Raw genomic sequence first — 20,067 nt, 5'->3', positions numbered from 1 at the left:
GCCCTTTCTCCCTGAAATGGAGTTGAGCTGTTTTCTGTTTTGACATCTTGCTAATTGCAGTGATAATGTTATGTAAAGAGAAAAATTCTTTCCATTCTTCTGGTCTTTTAAAAAATTTCTCCTTCCTGATATCATGTCTGATGTGAATCTCTTAAAACTTCTAATTGCTGTATAAAGCTCAGCCTTAAGAACCAATACTAATTTGTGGTTGCAGGTGCATTCATTCCTGGAGTTCCTGTGCAACCTGTTTTGCTCCGATATCCCAACAAGCTGGTATGCAGCACAATTTTGTACTACTAATCTGGAGGTCAAAATATTGACTTCAAATGTATCTAAGCTAAATATTTTGCTTTGACAAAAATTTGAAGAATTTATCATCCAAGTTTTAACACTGGAGGATTCCAAGCCTCCCAAGAATCAGATGGACTAGTTGCTATTCTGATTGTGAGAAAATTACTTTTGGGCTTCTAAGTGGCAGTAAAATAAGAGGAAGTGCAGAGAAGTATTGCAGCGGAAGTTAGAAACTTCCTACAAAGCCACAGAGCCTGGACTTTGAAGTCTGCAATGCATGCTGCTTCCTTACCAGTCATCCTTTTCTGGGTTAAGCTTAAAATATCCTTACTGCAAATGGGTTTTCGGAACAAAAGCGAAGCTGAACCATGCAATGCTTCCAGCCCCCCCCTTCCTTCAGGCAGCTGAGGAGGGCAGCTTTGCAGATGGTTCTCTTTGTGCAACTTTTCTTGTTTTGCTGGAGACATGTTTGCAGTCTCTGCCAAGTACAGGACTTGAGCCATATGGCTCTGTTTCCCTGGCAGGTGTAATACCAGGATATGAGTCTAGCAGACTGTTATTTAGTTTTTTATTTCTTCTTCATCCAAAAAAACCCAGGCCTGACCAAAAGAACAAAAAGACCAACGTTTTCATTCCTAGTGTCTTTTAAGATGAAAAACAAGTGATTATTTTTATTTATGTTGATTCCCTTGTAAAATCCTTTTGCAGTTCTGTTTCTAAGCAGTGAACCGCTGAAGGGATTGATGCATTTTACCAGAAGGATTTAAGGATCTGCAGTATACATTGTAAGAACAATATCTAGGAAGCAATAAATACAGAACAAGAAGAAAAAAAAAAGCTCAAAAAGCAAAGAAAAAGCATGATAGATTACCTATGCAAAGATATCCCTGAAAGCTATTTCCAGAGTATTTCTGAGGGTGCCTAAGTGGACTGGCAGAGTTTTCTGAAGAAGTCTTATTAGATGCTCTTCTACTTTTCTGCTGTTTCAATTAGAATGATGTAAGAAGCCCAAATAACCACTTAATTTTAATTCCCAATTTTTTTTTTTTCCAAATTTTTAAGGCAAGGAATCCTAGTTGTATTTACACCTTCATTTTCTCTACAGGACTATAAAAGCATCATCTGCTCTTACTAAGCTTATGCTTGTCTTATGCTGTAACCTTTCTGCATTTTAACTCTCATCTGTTTCCTCAGACATTTCTGTTTTAATTTTTTCCTTAGGATACTGTGACCTGGACATGGCAAGGCTATTCACTGTAAGTTTCTCAATCCTACTGAAAATTGCATGGATATTTTTTTCCTCATTACTAAACAGTCTGCCAGATAGATTGGGCTAAGCCAGGGCATGTGATCTCCTAGATCTCTTTTTATGAGGGGAAAATATTTGATGTAATGCTGTAGGTATCGTATCTGAATGGACAGAAAAGGAATTTGCAAATGAGAAAGTATTATTTCTAGTTCTGCCACTGTTTTGTTCAATTTTCTCTGCTGTTCTGCACATCACAACAGGAAAAATTTGAAATGATTGTTTTTTTTAAACAGTCAATAGTCATCAAAACCTACAGATGTGAACAGTTCACTACATGGTATGCAAACAAGAAAAAACAAACGTCATTTTATACCCTCAATTTATTCATTCCTCCACCTTTTTTGAAGAGTCACACGATAGTAAGTGGCTGTGGGCAACACAATGATTATTATTTCCCCATCTTTCTATTCCAATGCCTTGGGCTCTTCAGGTTATTATTTTTGCTGGACTCAACAAAAGCAGTTGGTGTTTTGGAATGTCAATGAAGAAGCTAAATTTATAGTATCTGACATGGAAACAAAGAAAAATGCTTCAATAGACCATTTAGGCTGTGTATCTGTGCATTTCTTTCCTCAACATGGGTGGCCTTCTAATATGCTAAAATACTCTATTTTAAAGAACTCTTCTAACCAGTACAGAAAATATTAAAATTGTCTGCAAAACACAGCTTATGAACATAAAAACATGATGTGGATTTATGTGGATTCATACACCATGTTTTCATGTGGAATATGTAATGTATCAAAGTGCACTAATACTGATCTGTTAAGTGACCAACATTTTAAGGCATATCATTTGGAGATACATCTCAACTAGTGGAGTGGATCATAAATGCCTTGTAAGGCATCAGTAGTTATTGCTAGCACCTGCAAACTTGGACATTTTGAAAAGCTGACCCACATGAAAATGTTCATCTTACTGAGTTCTCTAAGATATTCGTTTAATTATTATTATTGCTGTTATCAGCACTTATCAGCATGCTGATAGTAATGCATATTGCAAATTCAGTAGCGTAGTATTGATTATTCCTATGAAGCATTTATAGTGAAGGCTGAAAAGGAGCTACATCTTTAGCTTGAGAGAAAAGGCAGACCTGGCACAGTCTCTGTAAAACTTCCTGGCTATTGTACCCAGGCTGGACAGCACCAGGCTCCTCGTGGAAACCTCCTGACCCATTTCTGCCTTCCCTTATTGCTTCTTCCCCTTCATTTTTGTGTCATACTGAGAGGCATGCCTAAAATTATGGAATAGGAAATCAAGCAGTAAGGTATTCCAGCAGAGAGTAGAAGGGATTGCTTAGATTTTGCCTTTCTCTTTATTTTTTCAAATGCACAAACAAAAGACTTCCTGAAAGCTTCCTACTACAATTTACATGACGTAGAGAGCAAGTGTATATTTCTGCTTAAAAATGATAGTGAACAAACCAGAAATTGAAGTGACTGTGCTTACCCTTTTCCCCAGCAGGTTCTTCCTCCCCCTACCTCTTAATATTAAAATTTCACCTTACTGCAGACCTCAGACACATTTGTGCAAACGTTATTATAATTTGCAAAATGGCCAGCAAAAATCTACAAATCCTTGCTTCAGTTCTGCAGAAGGAAGTTACTGGTTGTTTTGCAGATGTGAGAATGCAGGATACAGAACTAAAGCTGCTGCTTAGAATCAAAGCCCTTAAATCTTCAAAATCCATTATGTGTTCACATCCTTAAAGATTAAGTAACTTATATGCATTTTGCTCACCAAAAATTTTGCAGTACTGTTGATAAGCATGACAACTGATAACAAGTTGCCTGCCCAGTGAGCAAGCAGCAGATATATGCAGGAGCCTTATAGAAAAAAAACCTCCAATGCAGCGTTTCAGGAAGCTTCCACGTACTTAAAATCCTTGTCCAATATTGGCTGTGTTTCATCTGCTGACGTGCAAATACTTTGTAAAACATAATTTTAAATTCTTCCTTTCTTTTTTCCTCTCCTGCAGAAAAGAGCTGTGCATAATGACACTGTGTCAGCTCTTCACAAGAGTGGAGGTTGAGGTAAGAATCAGAAATATCTTTCTACTCAGATTCAGTAGCCACAGGGTTTGTACTTCAGCATAAATACATAATCCACATTATTAATCATTGTTAGTGAGCAGAAAACAACTGTGTCAGCAACAAGAAGAGAGTCATAGTGAGAATATTTTGAATTTGTTGGCTAGATCTGTGTATCACTTAGCCTGATGAGTTCCTCAATAAAAGCTGTCAGAAATACTTTTATTTTTAAAGCACTGGAAAATCATTGCCAACTCACTGGTTACAAATTTATAACAAATATAAAACATTCTATTAAAGGCAACTTCACATTTTTTTACCCTACCTTCTTATTTCCCTGCTCTCTTGAAAGCATCCTTGTCTTACTCACCACCTTCCCAGACTGAACACTAAAGGGTTGCTGCAAGTAAGAGCTTACTTAGGGACTCTGGTGTTTGTACTGGGTGAAAGCTGAGCCTCATATAATGAACCAGTTTCCTTGATCATTAAAGTCAGCTGCACTGCACAAAGACAGATAAATGACAACTAACACAACATATGCACTTCGTATATCAGTGCACTTACTCTAACAGCTTGCTGCCTGTCAGAGTCAGCATTCAGAACGCAGTAGTGAGGAGAGAGATAACCGAGGTATGATCAGTTTGCTGTACTTCACATTCCTGAGCAGACCACAAAGATTATCTGTATGGATAATGTCAATTTAGGGACCTGAGCATTGGGAGACATTCAGATAGGTTTTGCTGTTTATTTGCAAAACACAGAGTTCAGTAAAGTAGTGCTCTGAGCACAAGCTGTGTTACTGCTGCTAACAATTAGCAGTAAACTCTTTGTTGTGAAACAGTGAAATTCTTTTCAGGGGAAATCTTGTATATTATAATACGTGCAGTAGACAGATTAACACAATATGTACTAAAGATATAATTCTCTTTATGATTTTGTACGGAAGGATACATCTATGCCATTCATACAAGTGGGAACAAGAAACAGTGGAGCCCTTCTATTAGAATGTTTATTTCCCCCTGATTCAGAAAGGAACTCAAACTTGTCTGTTAGAAAATTGTGTTCCCACAGCGAAACTGAAACGTGAAGAAAGATGCAGCTTTCACAGCAGTACGTGTCACCAGAGTGGAAATAACTGCTTAGCATCAGTACAAAGGTTTCCAAAAGGCCAAAATTGAAGGGACAGTTTTACCCAGAGAGGGAGGAAATCACACTATTAGTGGTCACTAAGTAGTTCACTTTTCAGCAGCGAACACTTCAGTTACTACCACATACTGTGAACAAGCTGCCTCTCTTCCCATTGGTGTTGCTCTTGCTCTACCTACAATGCATGGACAGTGATGTTCCTGTAGTCCAGGAAGGAATTATGTGTTTCTAGATACAGCCTAAAAAATTGTGTATATTGGTGATTAGCTGATAAAACTGGCAGTGAGTTTTATGTCTGCCAAAGGTACAGCATTTGGCAGATTCCATAGGAAGAGAGACTAAGCCAAAAGCAGATCAGAGAAGTGTTTCTGCTACTGAAAGGGCTGGGAAGAATCGTTCTTACAGGACTGCATTTTGACAGCAAAGGTATACTTAGCAGTCATCAGCAGATAAGCAGCTGGGTGTGTGTGAGATCCTGCATGCCACCTCAGGAGGACAGCAAGCCAAATTCATCACCTCCTGCTGTAGTTTCTGGCAAACTGGTTTAATCATTAATGTTAAGCAGGTTTCTTAAATGAGATGTTTCAGCTACCAAAAATCTAACTTGCGGTCTGAGGAAGACCTCAGCCTCTGCTGACATAATGACCACCTTCAAGAGCAGGAACCATGTTTGCATAGATCAACTTCTCAGAATTATGATTTCGTCTCAGCCAATGATAACACAGTCGTCTGTGTTTGTACAGAGTGCCTGTGCTTCCTCAACCTAAGAGCTGCATGACTTCTGCAGGGAAGTTGTAATAAGCCAGAATCTGTGTTAGAATTAACAGACCTGGTAGCTGCTTGTAGAAGGAATGAAATCTCAACACTTTGTGTGAGCAGCTGGGCCCCTGCTGTCCTTACCAGAGAGAAAATGCCCAGCTACAAATAGAAAAGTGTCATGGCTATTTGATAGAGAAATTATTCCATAAGTGTCTGGATTTGGTCATAAAGAAGCAGCATTCCTTGAAATCAAAGGCAAAGGCTGTCCAGGATGGACTGTACTTAAATAGGACTTAGGTACCAATATATTGATGCATCACCAACAACTAAAATATCACTGAAGAAACACATTGACACATAGCAACTGTGTCTTCCGCTGAACAGCGTGCAGCATCTTAATGATTCTAGAATAGCTATACTCTAGGATTTAAGGGCAGGATTGCAGGGTGAGAAGTAACAGAATTGAAATAACTGATAATCGTAACTGAGAAGAGGCACGGGAAACAGAGCTGCAAGCAAACACTGTGTCGACTGAAGAAGGAACAGAATACACATCCACACAGTACTTTGCAGACAGATGCCATTTGTGGCATGGCAGATAGTAATTCACCTACGGTACACTGCTAGCATAATACTACTCCAACTTCTTACAAAACAACATCGAATAAATCCTTAACAGTAAATGTGTCATGTAGATATCTGGGGTAGATATCTTGGTTTGCAAGGCTTGTGAAATTCTGTACCAATTTAGTATTCTCATAATTCAGAACTAAGATTCCTCAGCATTTTCACCACAGGCTAGAAGAAACTTACAGAAAACTTACCAGTCACATCCTGACAGATGCAGTTAATGTGTACCAGGTGTAACTGCAGCATGTGTGAAAAAAACAAACAACACACTGTAAATCTTACACACATTTTTCTGGTATATAACATCAATTACAAAGAATCTTTGAAAAGAATTTCAGACTCGTTCTTACAGACGTAGTGTTTAAACCTCCTATGATACATGCATTTACTTTCTTTGGAGTTTTTATTTTTATTTTTTATAGCTGCTTCTATCAATCTTTAAGAGGCAGTTTGGACTAAAATCTTACTTGTGTGGCTAGTGCACTTTGAATTGTTCCTAAGGCTCTTGAGACCTCTGGTGTCCAGCTCTGTCATTGCATGGCTCATTTTTTTCCCCTCTGTTCTTATTGCAAAGACTAACAGGAAGTTGTCTATTTTGTTAACAAAGTTCTGACTACTGAATTGATTGGATTACTCATCTCTTTCAGTTTCTGCCTGTTCATGTTCCTACTGAGGAAGAAAGAAATGATCCCATTCTTTTTGCCAATAGAGTCCGACAAACCATGGCAACGTATGTAATGTCATGAACAAAATCTTTGAGAACGTTTCTTTCATACCTATCCACCTTCCTTCTCTAGATGTCTGTGTACAGCTCAGCCATAAAGTACACCAAGTACCCTGCCCCACCATTCAGTCAGGTCCTAGGTACTGTATGAAGGTGTCTAATTCTTGTACCAAAACACCCTTTGATTGGTCTTATGTGGAGCATAAAGAAGGCTGCCTATGTTGGAACATAGTATGTTTGATACTTGGAATGCTGGAATAAAATGCTCCCTTACTTGCTTGACAAGAGTAAGGATGTGGTTTGTTCTCAGAGGCTACTGGGTTGCATTTACAAAACTGTGAATATGAAAACATCATGAAATTACTGTAATGTCATTTCACAGTGCTGCTTCACAGAATGCATTGCTCTGTGCTGCCTGCATCAGAAAAAGAACAAATTATCACTTGTTTTGTATATTAGCATTAAGGCAAGTTGTGGTGGTGAGAACAGAAACAGTCAACTAAAAGTCATTTTAGTGTAAGACAGTGATTGTCTTTTTCCTTCATTTCCTTAATTTTGTTTCAGTGCTTTGAAGGTGCCAGTCACTGATCATACTTTTGAAGACTGCAGACTGATGATTTCAGCAGGACAGCTGACTTTACCCATGGAAGCAGGGCTGGTGGAGTTCACCAAAATCAGCAAGAAGCTCAAGTAAGGGAAGTTAAGCTGTTGATAAGGGAAATGCTGCAGTTGATAACAGTGTACAAAAAAACAAACTACTTGATGAGCAACCTGGTGTGGCTGTGGTCAAATCTGAGGTCTGTGCACAGTGCATCTAGACTTGCTATGTGTGCCACATCCATCTGTACAACTGTCTGGAAAAATCTTCAATAGTTACGTGGCAATCTTAATTATTCCAACCAAGGTGCAAAGCTGTATTTCTGCGGAGATCAGATGCTTTGCATGTTGTAGCAATAATAGTGTTTGCACAGAGAGTTAGCTAATAGAGCTGACGTATATTCCATGCTGCTAAGCATGGAATATCACACTTGCACATGATGGATAAAAATAATGCTATACCTGAATTTATGGTAATGAAAACCTCTTTACTGGACTAACCTCATGGTAATAGATTTAGGAAGTTACTCTAAGGAATTCTGATATATCCAAGTATAAAACTGTCTGCTTATAATACTAATAATCGTGGGGGGGCAGTCCTTAATTGCTGATTTCATATAAAACATCAGCCTGGAGGTACAGCATTTAGAAATACCTCCTCTCCTTCATGTTTACTTAGCTTAAAATGGAACCATGTGAGAGAGCAGTTGGATACCTTTGCTGCTATTGCAAGTGCTTCCAAAGGGGGAAGAATTGGAATTGAGGAATTTGCAGAGTACTTGAAGCTGCCTATTTCAGATGTCCTCAGAGAGCTGTTTCTACTCTTTGACAGAGTAAGTAGTCTGTTAACTGACTAGAAATCTTGTTTGCAGTGTTTTGTTAAGAATTACACACAAAAAGGATACTTGTTTTGTTACGTCAAGCTTAGTAAACACTTCTTGGCTAGCAATTTGTACAGGATAGATAGTTGACTCATACAGTTACCTTTGTAAGTTTGAGTGAAAAGAAAAGTTGGTTGGTTTGTAGCTTGTGAAATTACAGTTATCTCTTGGAAAGCTACAGCATGAAGATTACCATCTTCATGCTGCTGGTGGCTGAATATTTCCTTTTGCCTATCCCAGATTTTGAGTTCATTTACATTCTAACTGTTTAATTAAGCAGTGTAGTTGTAAGTAGATAACTTAAGGCAGATTGAAGCTTAATAGACTGTACAGAATCTGAATCATAGAATTGCTCAGGTTGGAAAAGACCTTAAAGATCATCAAGTCCAACTGCAACCCAACCATACTACTCCAACTCTAACAACGCTCCACTAAATGATATCCCTGAGCACCACATCCAAACTGTTTTTAAACACGTTCAGGTGACTCAACCACCTCCTTGGGGAGCCCATTCCAGTGTTTAACAGCCCTTTCAGTAAAGAAGTATTTATGCTGTGTTTGTGAAAGGTTCTATTATACATTCTGAAGACTCCTATTGCTTGTCTTCAGCCATAAAGAAGGAATGTGCAGGTGCTAATCTGATTATTTAGGCTTTTTTCCATAGTCAGTAGTGATCTGTTTCATGTTATACTTCTCCCTGAAAGATGGGAAAACCTGCTGTATGAATGTGCTCCCTCTGTCTACACCAGCAGCCCCAGTGATTAGAGCATAGTGTACAACTCGTTTTTCTTTATGCTACAGTGCAAGCAGCATGCTTTATTAGAAGTGCTTATAAACTCAAGTTTGCTTCTTGGCTTGGGAGCTTTCCTAACACAGCATCATTCTTCTTAATCAAGTTAACTTTAGCAGTACACTTGGCACTAGGAGGGCATTTTGTTGTACATGTTGATTTAAACTTGCCAGATTTTTCCAAATATAAAAGACTTACAGACTCTAAAATAGAGATACATATTCCTGTAAAATATATTCCTGTATTTGCTGAAGGCATAGAAGCTCTAGCAGATAAGGTACTCATCCTTTCCCTGTTCCTATCTCCTCACCTTGGACCACTGGCTCCTATGAACGCAAAACTTGAGTTCTGAAGCACAGCACAAATACAAGACAAATACAGTGTGGCAACCAATGTAACTAATGGCAGTGAAGACTCTCTTCAACTCACCTATCTGGCATAACTGCTTCAGTGACTAGAATTAGCACACAATTAACACACAATTCATTAGAAAGCTAAAGACATAAAAGTTTGCAATCACAGCCAAGACTTTAGTAAGCTTTCTTGGTGTTCATCTTGGTGTTCATAGGGAGATCTGTTTTATTGAGAAGCAGTCACACTGCCAGGGGTCTTTTCTAATTATTTCAATTATAACTTCTGCTGTGTGACTTTCAGCATCGTCAGGTTTTGTGGGTTTTTTTGTTTTTGTTTTTGTTTTTTTGCAACAAAGATTTATCAAATGTCATAAAGCTAATTATGCAGAGAAGAAGAAAAACAGGAATGTCAACGGCAGACAGAAACTACTGAGATCTGCAGTATTTCTGGCCTCTGGAGTCATGCACAGGCATGATTAAGCATGTAGATTAAGCTGTGTTTTGTCCACACCCAGCTCATACACAACACAGCTTTGGAGAGCTACAGAAGTGCAAGATCTCTGAGTGACTCCCTTCGAAAATACTTGTGATGTTCCTTGCTAAGGCTTTGCTGAGCGGAGGAAGTGGTAGTGGTCAAGGAGAGAGCCTTGTACGTGGCCTGGGAGGTCTCCTAACAGGAGGCAGACATGGAGGAAATCTTGGAGGACTTGTTGGAGGTCTTGTGAATTTGATAAGTGAAGCAGCAGCTCAGTATAATCCGGAGCCACCACCACCTCGCAGCCATTTTACGAACGTGGAAGCTTACGAGAGTGAGGAAATCAGACAGTTCCGTCGCCTTTTTGCCCAGCTGGCTGGAGATGATATGGAAGTGTCTGCTACAGAGCTAAGAAATATCCTGAACAAAGTGCTTTCCCGACATCAAGACTTGAAGACAGATGGCTTCAGCTTAGACACGTGCCGCAGCATGGTAGCTGTCATGGATACCGACACAAATGGCAAACTGGGCTTTGAAGAGTTTAAGTACCTGTGGAACAACATCAAGAAATGGCAGTGTGCGTACAAGCGCTGCGATACCAATCAGTCCGGCATTCTGGAGAGAGCTCAGCTGCCAGCAGCCTTGCAGGCTGCAGGGTTCCAGCTGAATGAACAGCTCTGCCAGGTGATCGTGCGCAGGTATGCCAGCGAGGATGGCAGCATGGATTTCAACAGTTTCATCAGCTGCTTGGTGCGACTGGACAGCATGTTCCGGGCCTTCAAGGCGCTGGACCGCAATGGAAATGGGCAGATCAAAATGACCATTGAGGACTGGCTGCAGCTGACCATGTACTCGTGAAAGCAAAGCAGAAGAGAATAAGCTTCATTTGAAAGATATAGATGGAAGACTACAGTGCTGTTGTATTATAGAACTGTAGCCGTTTCTTTATTCTAAGGCAGATATAGCTAAAGATATTTTGCTTAGCTGTGATTCCTCTTATGTATGCATTAGCCTGCTTTTCTGAAGTTGTGTAAGTTGTCAGTTGTACAGATGCTAAGAAAATTATCTCTAGACCCTGAAATGAGGGAATATGTTGAAGGATCAACACTTAGTTACTTCTTCACTAAATGTGGGCTTATAAAGGAGTTTAAGTATTATATAAAAAACTGTAAGTTTGGTAGTATTTTGTGATATTACTGTGCCAATTTGTCAGCATTCACTAAGCTGAAATAAAGCTGTGCTTGCCTGAAGGCAGTCACTGGTAAAGTTCAGTAGATTCTTAAATGGTGTGGTTATTTCTAACCAGGGGGATAAACATTAAAGTTGCAGTGACTATAATGACCAATTAATATTTTGCTTCCTTCCTACTACTTTTTCGTGCTGGTCTGCTGAAATAAAATCTGTGTGGTATTGTCAGTTCTACTTGCTGGCAAAGACAAAATTAAAGATAACAGGCTACCTTAACAACCTTTTTCTCCTTCTGCAACTCTATTACTAGTCTTTTCTCTCTCCTTAAAGCCTTAATATAGTTATAATGAAAACAGCTTGAAGTATTGCATTTATATTTAGCTTGCTGTAACAATGTAGTCACACAGCAGCCAGCCAACAAAAATCTACTTGTAGCTATCAGAGGTGACTTTAGTCAGAGCGCAGCGTCCCACTTGAGCTAAGTGTGCAGTTTTGAGATGTCAATTTTTGAGTAATAGAACGAGAAATAACACGAACTGTCAAAGGCACACTATTTTTGAAATAAGGATTACGTGGATGATGACAAGCAGCTTTTTCACTGCGGAGTGGCAAGGAAGGTTTCTCTGCAGGGCTCTGCTGCTTTAAAAGAAAATTGTCTAGGGTGTGTGCTGGTTGATTGGAATGTGAAATGAGGAGTGGAGCAGCACAGCCTGCGCAAAGACTCCAGATGTAAGAGCCCATGTGCCTCTTGCCCTCCTCACGGAGGTATCAGTAACTAATGGAGAAATACCACACAGTATCTGCAGGGCAACTGAATACTAAAATGGGGTTCTGTGGTTTGATTTTGTTTCTAAATTTCCATAGCTTTGATTTCTAAATCTTACAGTCAGCAATTAATATTTCCCAAGCTGATGAAACCTCCTTGCTGGTATGTTTGCAAAAGCCTTTTACTTTTAATTTTGGAAAAAATAACTTACAACTTTTGCTTGGATTTTTTGGTTTTTAAAAAAAACAGCCTACAAGGTTTGCATCAGAATTTCCCTTTTGTTATTGGTTACAACTTGCATGTAGCAACAAGCAGCTGAAATTTTGGAGTTACAGCAATAGCTTCTTACATAATGAGCCTGGATATGAACATGAGATGTGCAACTGCAGTTCCTCTCCAGGTGTTTCAGTTGCAGCTTCTCTGTAAGCAAGGGTGACTTGGCTAATCAGAACAGGAACAAGTCGCAAACACATGAAAACAGGAAGAGGAAACTAGTTTCCTTTAAGAAAACAAGGTCTGTTGAGAATACACTATCCTTTGGATGTTTTAATGACATAAATATGAATTCATGAATGTTAATGTTAACTTCTGATATTTAGAGAATTAGAACTTAGCTGACGTTGTGTCTCCTCAACAAATACTTGGGTGCATAGGGTGCAAACAGAGCGAGGTATGTGTAGAACAACTATTGCAAGTCTTCTTTGCATTGATGCTACAGAAACATGGAGGATTTTCTAGCGTTTTCAGTTTAACACCCATGTGTTAGCAGCACCCTATCACTTTCCCTTAACCAAAACACCAGAGCATCTGTAAGTTGGCCAACCTCTTAGGACTTAGTAGTAGTCACAACATGATCTTACAAGTAAAGTAACTTCATTCTCAAATGGCTGGAGTTCTCTGTGTCAGACTGCACTCAGTTTTGATTATTGGATTTTAATGCTTCAGCAAAAGTAACATGAGCCTTATTAGCTCTTGTCATCTTTCTCTGGGTAGCCAGAGCTGTGTTTACTGACTTCAGGAGTAGTTTCTGAATGAAAACAGCATTTATGAGAGAATGTTGCCCTTCTCTAGCGATGAAAAGCTGACAAAATTTATATATCCTTTGACATGCAACTATACCTTTGACATGCTACCTTCAAGGTAACTTAGATCTATTCTGATTTTTGCTAAGACATTTCCTTAAAATTGTAGGTCTTCAAAATATAGGATGTTCAAATGGTAGATGCCTTGAAAAAGATTGATTAGACCATCAGTGTAAAGAAAAAACAGTTATCTGTGCAAACCAGTTCTGAATTGTTATTGAATGGTAACTAAAATCGCATCTTAGCAGTTTAAAATCCTGCCAAATGTGAAGCTTCCTGAAGTACTGAACGCACTGTGATGCTGATCAAGGACTATCCTAAGATCTCAGCTCAATATCAGAAATCCGTGTTTCACAGAACGCAAGACTTCCAAAGCACTCTACAGAACAGCCTCAGCATTTCTCCACTGGGGAGCTCCATATTCCACTATTCAGTAGGAGGAAACTATGAACAGAAAAGTTAAGACTGATATGCTAGAGTGGGCATCAGAAGCTGGTGGGAGAGCCAGGAATAGGATCAAGATCTGGCTGTAAGAGACAGATTTACCCAGGAGACAGCCCGTCTTTTAATTGTGTTGTCTGTGCTGTTCTCAGACTTAGGGAACCCACTCTTTTGATAAAAAAGAAATTCGTCTTGAAATGTACAGTGCATTATCCTCAGAAGGAAATCTGCTTTATGTTTTTGTTTAATTTTAGAACGTTTTTGACGAGTGTCCTTTTGGTGAATATTCCAAACTATGGGCTACCAGTCAGGACAGCTGTGCTTTCATTAACTGTGTCCCATTGCAACGCTTACGGAGGCTTCTTCCCTACACTGGATGTTTCCTAAAACCCTCAAGAAACTTTCAGGGTGGTCACAGGAACATTACTGATTTAAACATGTATTTCAGTGGATTTCCTGTCTGGAAATATGATGCAGTTTACATAGAATTGATCACAAATCCCATCAAAGTAAAATTCAAGTGTTTTGTTGGAACGGCTTTGTAGTGAGCACATTCAAATGTACTTTCAGATCAAAACTGCAATTATCAAACAGGCTGCTACAATTAATTAATTGCATTTCTGGCTTACAAAGTAGGACAATGTATTTGCCTCAAAATAGCATGTAGGGCAATGCATTTGCTTCAAAGAAAAGCTTAAGAGAGACCACGTGCATCATCAGGCTGTACTTCTGCTGGCATATGTTTTACTGCTGCAGGTTCTTAGGAAGAATTAACTCCAGACAGACAGCAGTCTCAGCGTTGGCCTCCCTGTTCTGGGATGTTGCACTGTCTCTTGAGTTTCACTAAGTGCCAACACTCCACAAACTGTTACCTTTACCTTCAGCTGGTGTATTCCAGTTCTTGTTCAGAAGCTTCTTGGAGGCCATATGCTAACAAAAGTCTCCTAAGTTGTTTCCAATCTTTTTTTGTTTGGGTGCTTATAAGATATTGGAAATTTGTATATCCTACTTCATCCCCAGTAATATACAAATTTAGAAAGCTGTATTTTCTGCAGGAAGAAATAATGATTTAATGCTGCATGTTCCCTTAGTGCATGCTGTATATTTGATTTGTACAACCACTTTTGAGGTGATATGCACTGTTAACTGTGACTCCTGCCATACATTTTTTGGTTACAGAATGGAGATGGCACCATTGACTTCAGAGAATATGTCATTGGCTTATCTATCCTCTGTAATCCAGCCAACACAGAAGAGACTATTCACATGGCATTTAAGGTAAATTCAAATTAGTGTAAATCTACAAGTCTGACAAATGAAGACTGACTGTAAATCTATTAGTTTTCAAATCATAAGTTTATAGCTTCAATCTGATATGCAAATGTGAGTAATTCTCTTAAACCAATTGACATTTAGACTGTGAAGGGGAGGCGGAGAATTGCAGTCATCAGCTTCATAGAAAAGGGTTTGAAAAGCCATGTGAAGGCACTAATGAATATGTAACTTGGCAGGCCAACTCCGAAAATGATTCAGCAGCACTTGTGGGTTTTTGCCTGAGGTTTTTTTCTGCTGGAATTTTCAATGCCACATGCAGACAATAGATGGAGCAATATCCTCTGTAAGTCAAACACTCAATAGAGTCACTTTCTACAAAAATGAAGAGAAGGGAGGGAAATCAAAAAGGGGTATTTGGGACAGGCACATTGAAATTTCAGCTGCATCTGAGATCATCCATTTGCTTGTTCCGTGGTTTTCTGATAGTTTGAGCTGTCAAGGAGTTCAGGCACACAGTACACAGTTGGGGATGCCCACATTTTGAATCTCTGAACACTCAAATGCCCAGGTAATTTTTTCAGAGGATATTTGACACAGATTCAGATATTTTACCCACTATGTATTAAGATACAAACCACGTTCATCTTACACTGAATATGTTTTAGTATTCATTTCCATGGCAGTCCAGCATAGTCATTGGCTGCTTTACAGCTAAGTGTCACAGCTGCTCAAAGTAGTTTGTATTTCTGGTTTTTTTTTAAATTATCTTAGATTCCTCAGAAGAAGCAAGTCTAGCAGGTATCTTTGATGTTTTGCATTGATTATAAAATGTGTAATCTGCTACAGTTCCTGACTTCAGCAGGAAATGACTAGTTCAACTGGTAAAAATTCCATTTTGGTGAACTGTGGGCTTTCTTTTGCTACTTGTTTTCTTTGGTACTAAATGCACTCTCCTTCACAATGGGACTTTTTGCCCATAGCAATTACTTAAGAATTACAGTCATCCATTTCTTGTATTTCTCAAGGGGGTGATTCATAGCAGCTGCTAACTGTCACTGTGCTGGGAAGGATGGCACGATCAATGTGCATCTACTGCCTGCATTCCAGTCACCAAAATTCCTTTTCTAATTACAGTAATTCCTTAGTGGGTGGCAGGTCACATATACTAAAAGCTAGGTATTTTATGTCAGAAGATAAGCTATGGCAAATTTATCAGCTGCCAGGTATGCTGCAACTTAATGAAAAGGAAGACAACCTAAGGTATGCTTGCATAGAGTGGTGTAGCTCATGGTGACAAATAACATTAACCTTTGTTTATAAGCATTGTATAGGTTTTATTAGCTAGTGTTATAAGATTTGTTTGCTGTTGCAGGTTTTCGGCATACTTTTCCTAGTACAAAATATTCTGATCCTGACTACAGCATGTACATCACTGCTAAACTTCTGTCTAGTCTTATGCAGAAAAAGTGCATAAAAGCTCTTGTAAGAAAAAGTAGCTGAGATGGAGGCCCACTGTTCAAATACCAGTTGTTTGCAATTCACCTTTTGAACACTAGAAACCTAATATGGTGGCTGTTCTGCACACGGAAGGTTCACAGGCAAAGTAATGTTTCTGTGCATATGTCTTTTCCAGCTCTTTGACCAGGATGATGATGGCACTATAACAGAGAAAGAGTTTGCTTGTATCATTCAGTCAGCTCTGGGGCTGCCTGACCTTGATGTTTCTAACCTCTTTAAAGAAATAGATGCAGATGAAACTGGAAGGCTGTCCTATGGTAAGTTACGTCCTTTTATAACAGTACTCTTGATAGTCATACTGACAACTGAGAGTTCCCAGTGTCTTTTCTCCTCGGAAACATCTGATGGCTCTCATACACTGTTTCTGAAAGCTGTTGTAACACAGACGTAGGTACTTCGCATGCAGTGCTTGAAATGCTTTTGAAAAGCATAACTGGAGATCTTCTTCATTTCCTTTGATTCTGTTGCTGCACTGTACCATCTGCGGGTTGTTTTTTTTTATTTTTCAGATGAGTTCAAGAACTTTGCACTTGAACATCCAGAATACGCCAAGTTGTTTACTACCTACTTAGAGTTACAGAGAAATCAGGTAGATATGGCAGAGGAAGATGACAGCATTCAGTCATCTGAAGCCAAACATACTCCAATTAGAAAGAGTGCAGTCCTAGGCTCAGAAACAAGACCAACTGCAAGAAATAAAGTCTGTCCTGCAGACTGTGAAGAAGATAACTCTAGTACCTCAGACAAAAAGGATGACTGAGAACAGTCAAAGAATTCATCTCTTGAATTCGGTGGGAGTATTCTTTCAACTTATTAATAGGCACAATTGATACAAAATAGAGATGAAAATTACTGTTAAAAAAAAAATTGTTTCATTTTTTGTTATTGTTTTTTTTTTAATTTTTGTATTTGGAGGAGTTACTCCTGTTTGAACGTAAGGGAACAATCGCTGTCCTTGCTGCCAGTATCACACTACTGGGAATGTTGTTCACTGTCTTCCAAAGTCATGTGTGCTAAGAGGCTCCAGTAATGACATGACCTCTCAGTATAGAGTCTGAGGAGATCCCTTGTCTAAAAACAGGTGAAATTTTTTGTGGTCCTCAGTTCTTCTGCATCCCTAACATGTCTTAAGGGGAAAAAATATTTATTCCACAGTGTTTTAATTTGAAAATATCCTTTAGGCTTTTTGAAGCTTCAGAAAGATAGAATTTAATTACAGGACACTGAAAGCTGAAACTGGTGTCCTTAGATTTCCCTTAACTGTGTGTGAACTATAAAGCCTAAGCTTCTGAACAGTGCATGCTGATTCACTGATGTTAACAGAAACATCTTTAGGATTATCAATTAAAGATGGAAATGGCTGCATTTCTATGTAACAAAAGACTGCCCAGAATTCCAAGATAGCAGCTCACAGTCCACAGGAAAATGTAAACAATAAGGCTTAAGAATAAATGGACTATTTCAAAACAAATGGAATGTTGCTTACAGTAATAAATGCTCAGGACCACTTAGGAGGAGCATTTTGAACTTCAGCATATTTTTAATCTAATAGTTATCATTAATGTTACCTTGCTCTGCAAAACTTGAAAGATGAATATGCTATCAAACCACAGTTCAAGTAGTTTGTATCTACTCTGAAATTGTCTCCTAGAAGCCATATTTGTATTACTGTGCCATTACTCATTATGGGCTTAGGCTCTGACTTGAAACCAAGTTCTTTCTAGCTAATGATTTGAGTGTTTTGCCTCAGTCCTCTCTAGTGCACTGGAAATTGAGCCTTTTCCTTTTTTCTATCCTTCATTTGAATGCACTTTATACAATATTTTAAGTACATAAGTATTTATGCAAGTAACTACTAAATAAAATCTCAGAAAGTATGGAATGACAGAATATTTTTAATATAAAACTGAGATGAATAAAGTCTAGAATGTCTAGTACCAAAAAGAACCAATTTCCAGCTGGTTTTCATATGTGAAATGTTAACCTTTGCCTCTAAACTACTGCTTGTGTTGTCAGGCTGTAAGTGCATTGCCATGTTTAACCTTTTCTGTATTTGTAACTGTGCCTAACCTGATGTTTCATGTGCTTAAAATAAACCTATATTTTTAAAAGACTTCACTAGAATAATGCATGTCTTTTTGATATAATCCTAAGGGTATTCTGGCTACCATGAGGAGCTCAAGAGCTTCCAGAAAATCTTCCTCATGATACCTTACCTCAATAAATACATGCAACTTGAATTCAATATTCTAATTTTGGGTGTGATGGCACTTTTCTTTATGGTACAGCTAGAAAAATAGGACAGGACTGATGTTCTTCCAAAGAGTTACTTCTGCTCAATACCTCAGCAAGAGGGAACGTGATACAAAGGACCTGCAGTTATCTGGAGAGATCTCTCTCTTTTCTGGCAGAAAATAAAGCACTACCATTTACATTTAAAATGAGTGACTCCAACCACAGCTGAGGTATAACAATCCTGGCTTTGTGTGATTTGAACATTAAAGAATGAGAAGCAGGGTGTACCATAACCTGGCTGTGCAGTTAAATGAAATAGATGTTAATTCCTTGGCAAGGATCTTTTTTGCCTATCATGTAAATGGCTCAACTTTCCAACCAAGGGCAACCTTTTTCAAAGAAGGTTTCAATTCCAACCAGTAAGAAAAAGATGGATGGATAAAGATGGCAAAAACAACTACTTCAGGTCTTTGACTGCCAAGGGTACCTCACACTTATTGCTGTTAAATTCAGCCACACTTCACAACTGGAACACTATGCTGCCCACTAGTGTAGCATATTCAGTGATTTTGTATATACGTGCAAGTCACACAAATGCTTGGCAATTAAAGCCAAAATACTGTGTTTACAGATATACCTATCCCAGGAGTTTCATGGGTTTGGCATGTAGCAGTGATTCAACTAAGGTCTGAAAAGAAATTAGCTAAATGTTAGGACACTAACTCAATAGACACACATCTGCTTGATTTGCGGGAAGGGAATACATTAATATCTAGGCATCATTGCGCCTCGGGGAGCTTTTAAAAGGAGCAAACTAAAAGCAGGCTGCAACAAACGGGCATTACATTAAGTGGCAGAGCAGGAACTAAATAGAAAGAGAAGCCTGAAAAACTAAACAGAAAGTGGTTCTCAGTCAGGCATTGAAGGATGACACCTTTCAGTACCTGCAGGGAATGTTGCCTCACTGCCTGACACTCCCTGACATGTGGGATCCTAAGCCTAAACCACCCTATTTAAGGACTGTTTAGAGTAGCACACAGTAGAGCTACAAAGCTATTTTTGGTGTCATGTAAACATTAGAAATATCATTTATTTAATTAGTACTTCTCTATTTTGCTGTAAAAAGGATTTGATAATACCTTCTCAGATGCCAAAGTAAGACATGGAACCCTACAGAAACTCTATCAATCTTAACAAGGATGAGAATCAGGTGAGGACAAAAGTCCATTGTAAGAGGAAAACACAACTAATTCTCAAGAACTGATGCATACAGGCTGCTGCTGTTCTTTATGTTTTCCAATAAAAGTGTACATGCAATACAATTAGTATGAATTGTAAAAAAAAAAGCTTATAAAAGCTGGGTTTCTGTTTCTGAACACATGAAAGGCAGCCTAGAAAAATGGCCTTCCTTGTTCACCTGGAAATGGGGAAGATGTTAACACCATACGTCCTGACCAGTTTGTTTAAGGCGAATCAATATAGTCTCCACTGGCCATTCCAGTGGCTGATTTCTGAGGGACAGCTTTTCTGATCTGAGAAAATGCAAAGTGAAGGGTCGTGTTGTCCAACAGGCCTAA

The 20,067-nt window shown here is 38.8% G+C and overlaps 2 protein-coding genes across 2 annotated transcripts in view; both read left to right on the top strand.

Annotated features, from left to right (window-relative positions):
* LPCAT2 (lysophosphatidylcholine acyltransferase 2) overlaps positions 1–18,369 on the top strand; it is a 28,238-nt gene extending 9,869 nt beyond the window's left edge. The window contains exons 6-14 of the mRNA XM_042821430.1: positions 215–273; positions 1,513–1,547; positions 3,579–3,633; positions 6,813–6,895; positions 7,454–7,579; positions 8,166–8,319; positions 14,642–14,740; positions 16,371–16,512; positions 16,765–18,369. Coding sequence (XP_042677364.1) covers positions 215–273; positions 1,513–1,547; positions 3,579–3,633; positions 6,813–6,895; positions 7,454–7,579; positions 8,166–8,319; positions 14,642–14,740; positions 16,371–16,512; positions 16,765–17,015 — 1,004 coding nt within the window. The 3' untranslated portion in view covers positions 17,016–18,369. The remainder of the gene's footprint in view (positions 1–214; positions 274–1,512; positions 1,548–3,578; positions 3,634–6,812; positions 6,896–7,453; positions 7,580–8,165; positions 8,320–14,641; positions 14,741–16,370; positions 16,513–16,764) is intronic.
* On the top strand, positions 10,029–11,256 carry CAPNS2 (calpain small subunit 2). Its single transcript, XM_042821431.1, has one exon. The coding sequence runs from the start codon at positions 10,100–10,102 to the stop codon at positions 10,841–10,843; it is 744 nt and encodes a 247-aa protein (XP_042677365.1). The 5' UTR covers positions 10,029–10,099; the 3' UTR covers positions 10,844–11,256.
* Positions 18,370–20,067: the final 1,698 nt, after the last annotated feature.

The sequence above is a fragment of the Centrocercus urophasianus genome, unplaced genomic scaffold, assembly GCF_019232065.1.
Source record: "Centrocercus urophasianus isolate 14NV4802_14NV808 unplaced genomic scaffold, USGS_Curo_1.0 seq_2, whole genome shotgun sequence".
Classification (NCBI taxonomy): Eukaryota; Metazoa; Chordata; class Aves; order Galliformes; family Phasianidae; genus Centrocercus; species Centrocercus urophasianus.
Note: the sequence above shows the minus strand (reverse complement) of the source record. Positions and strands in the feature narration are given on the sequence as shown.

What these genes read in the sequence shown, in the direction of transcription:
- CAPNS2 (XM_042821431.1), top strand. Translation starts at nt 10,100, where the DNA reads ATGTTCCTTGCTAAGGCTTTGCTGAGCGGAGGAAGTGGTAGTGGTCAA.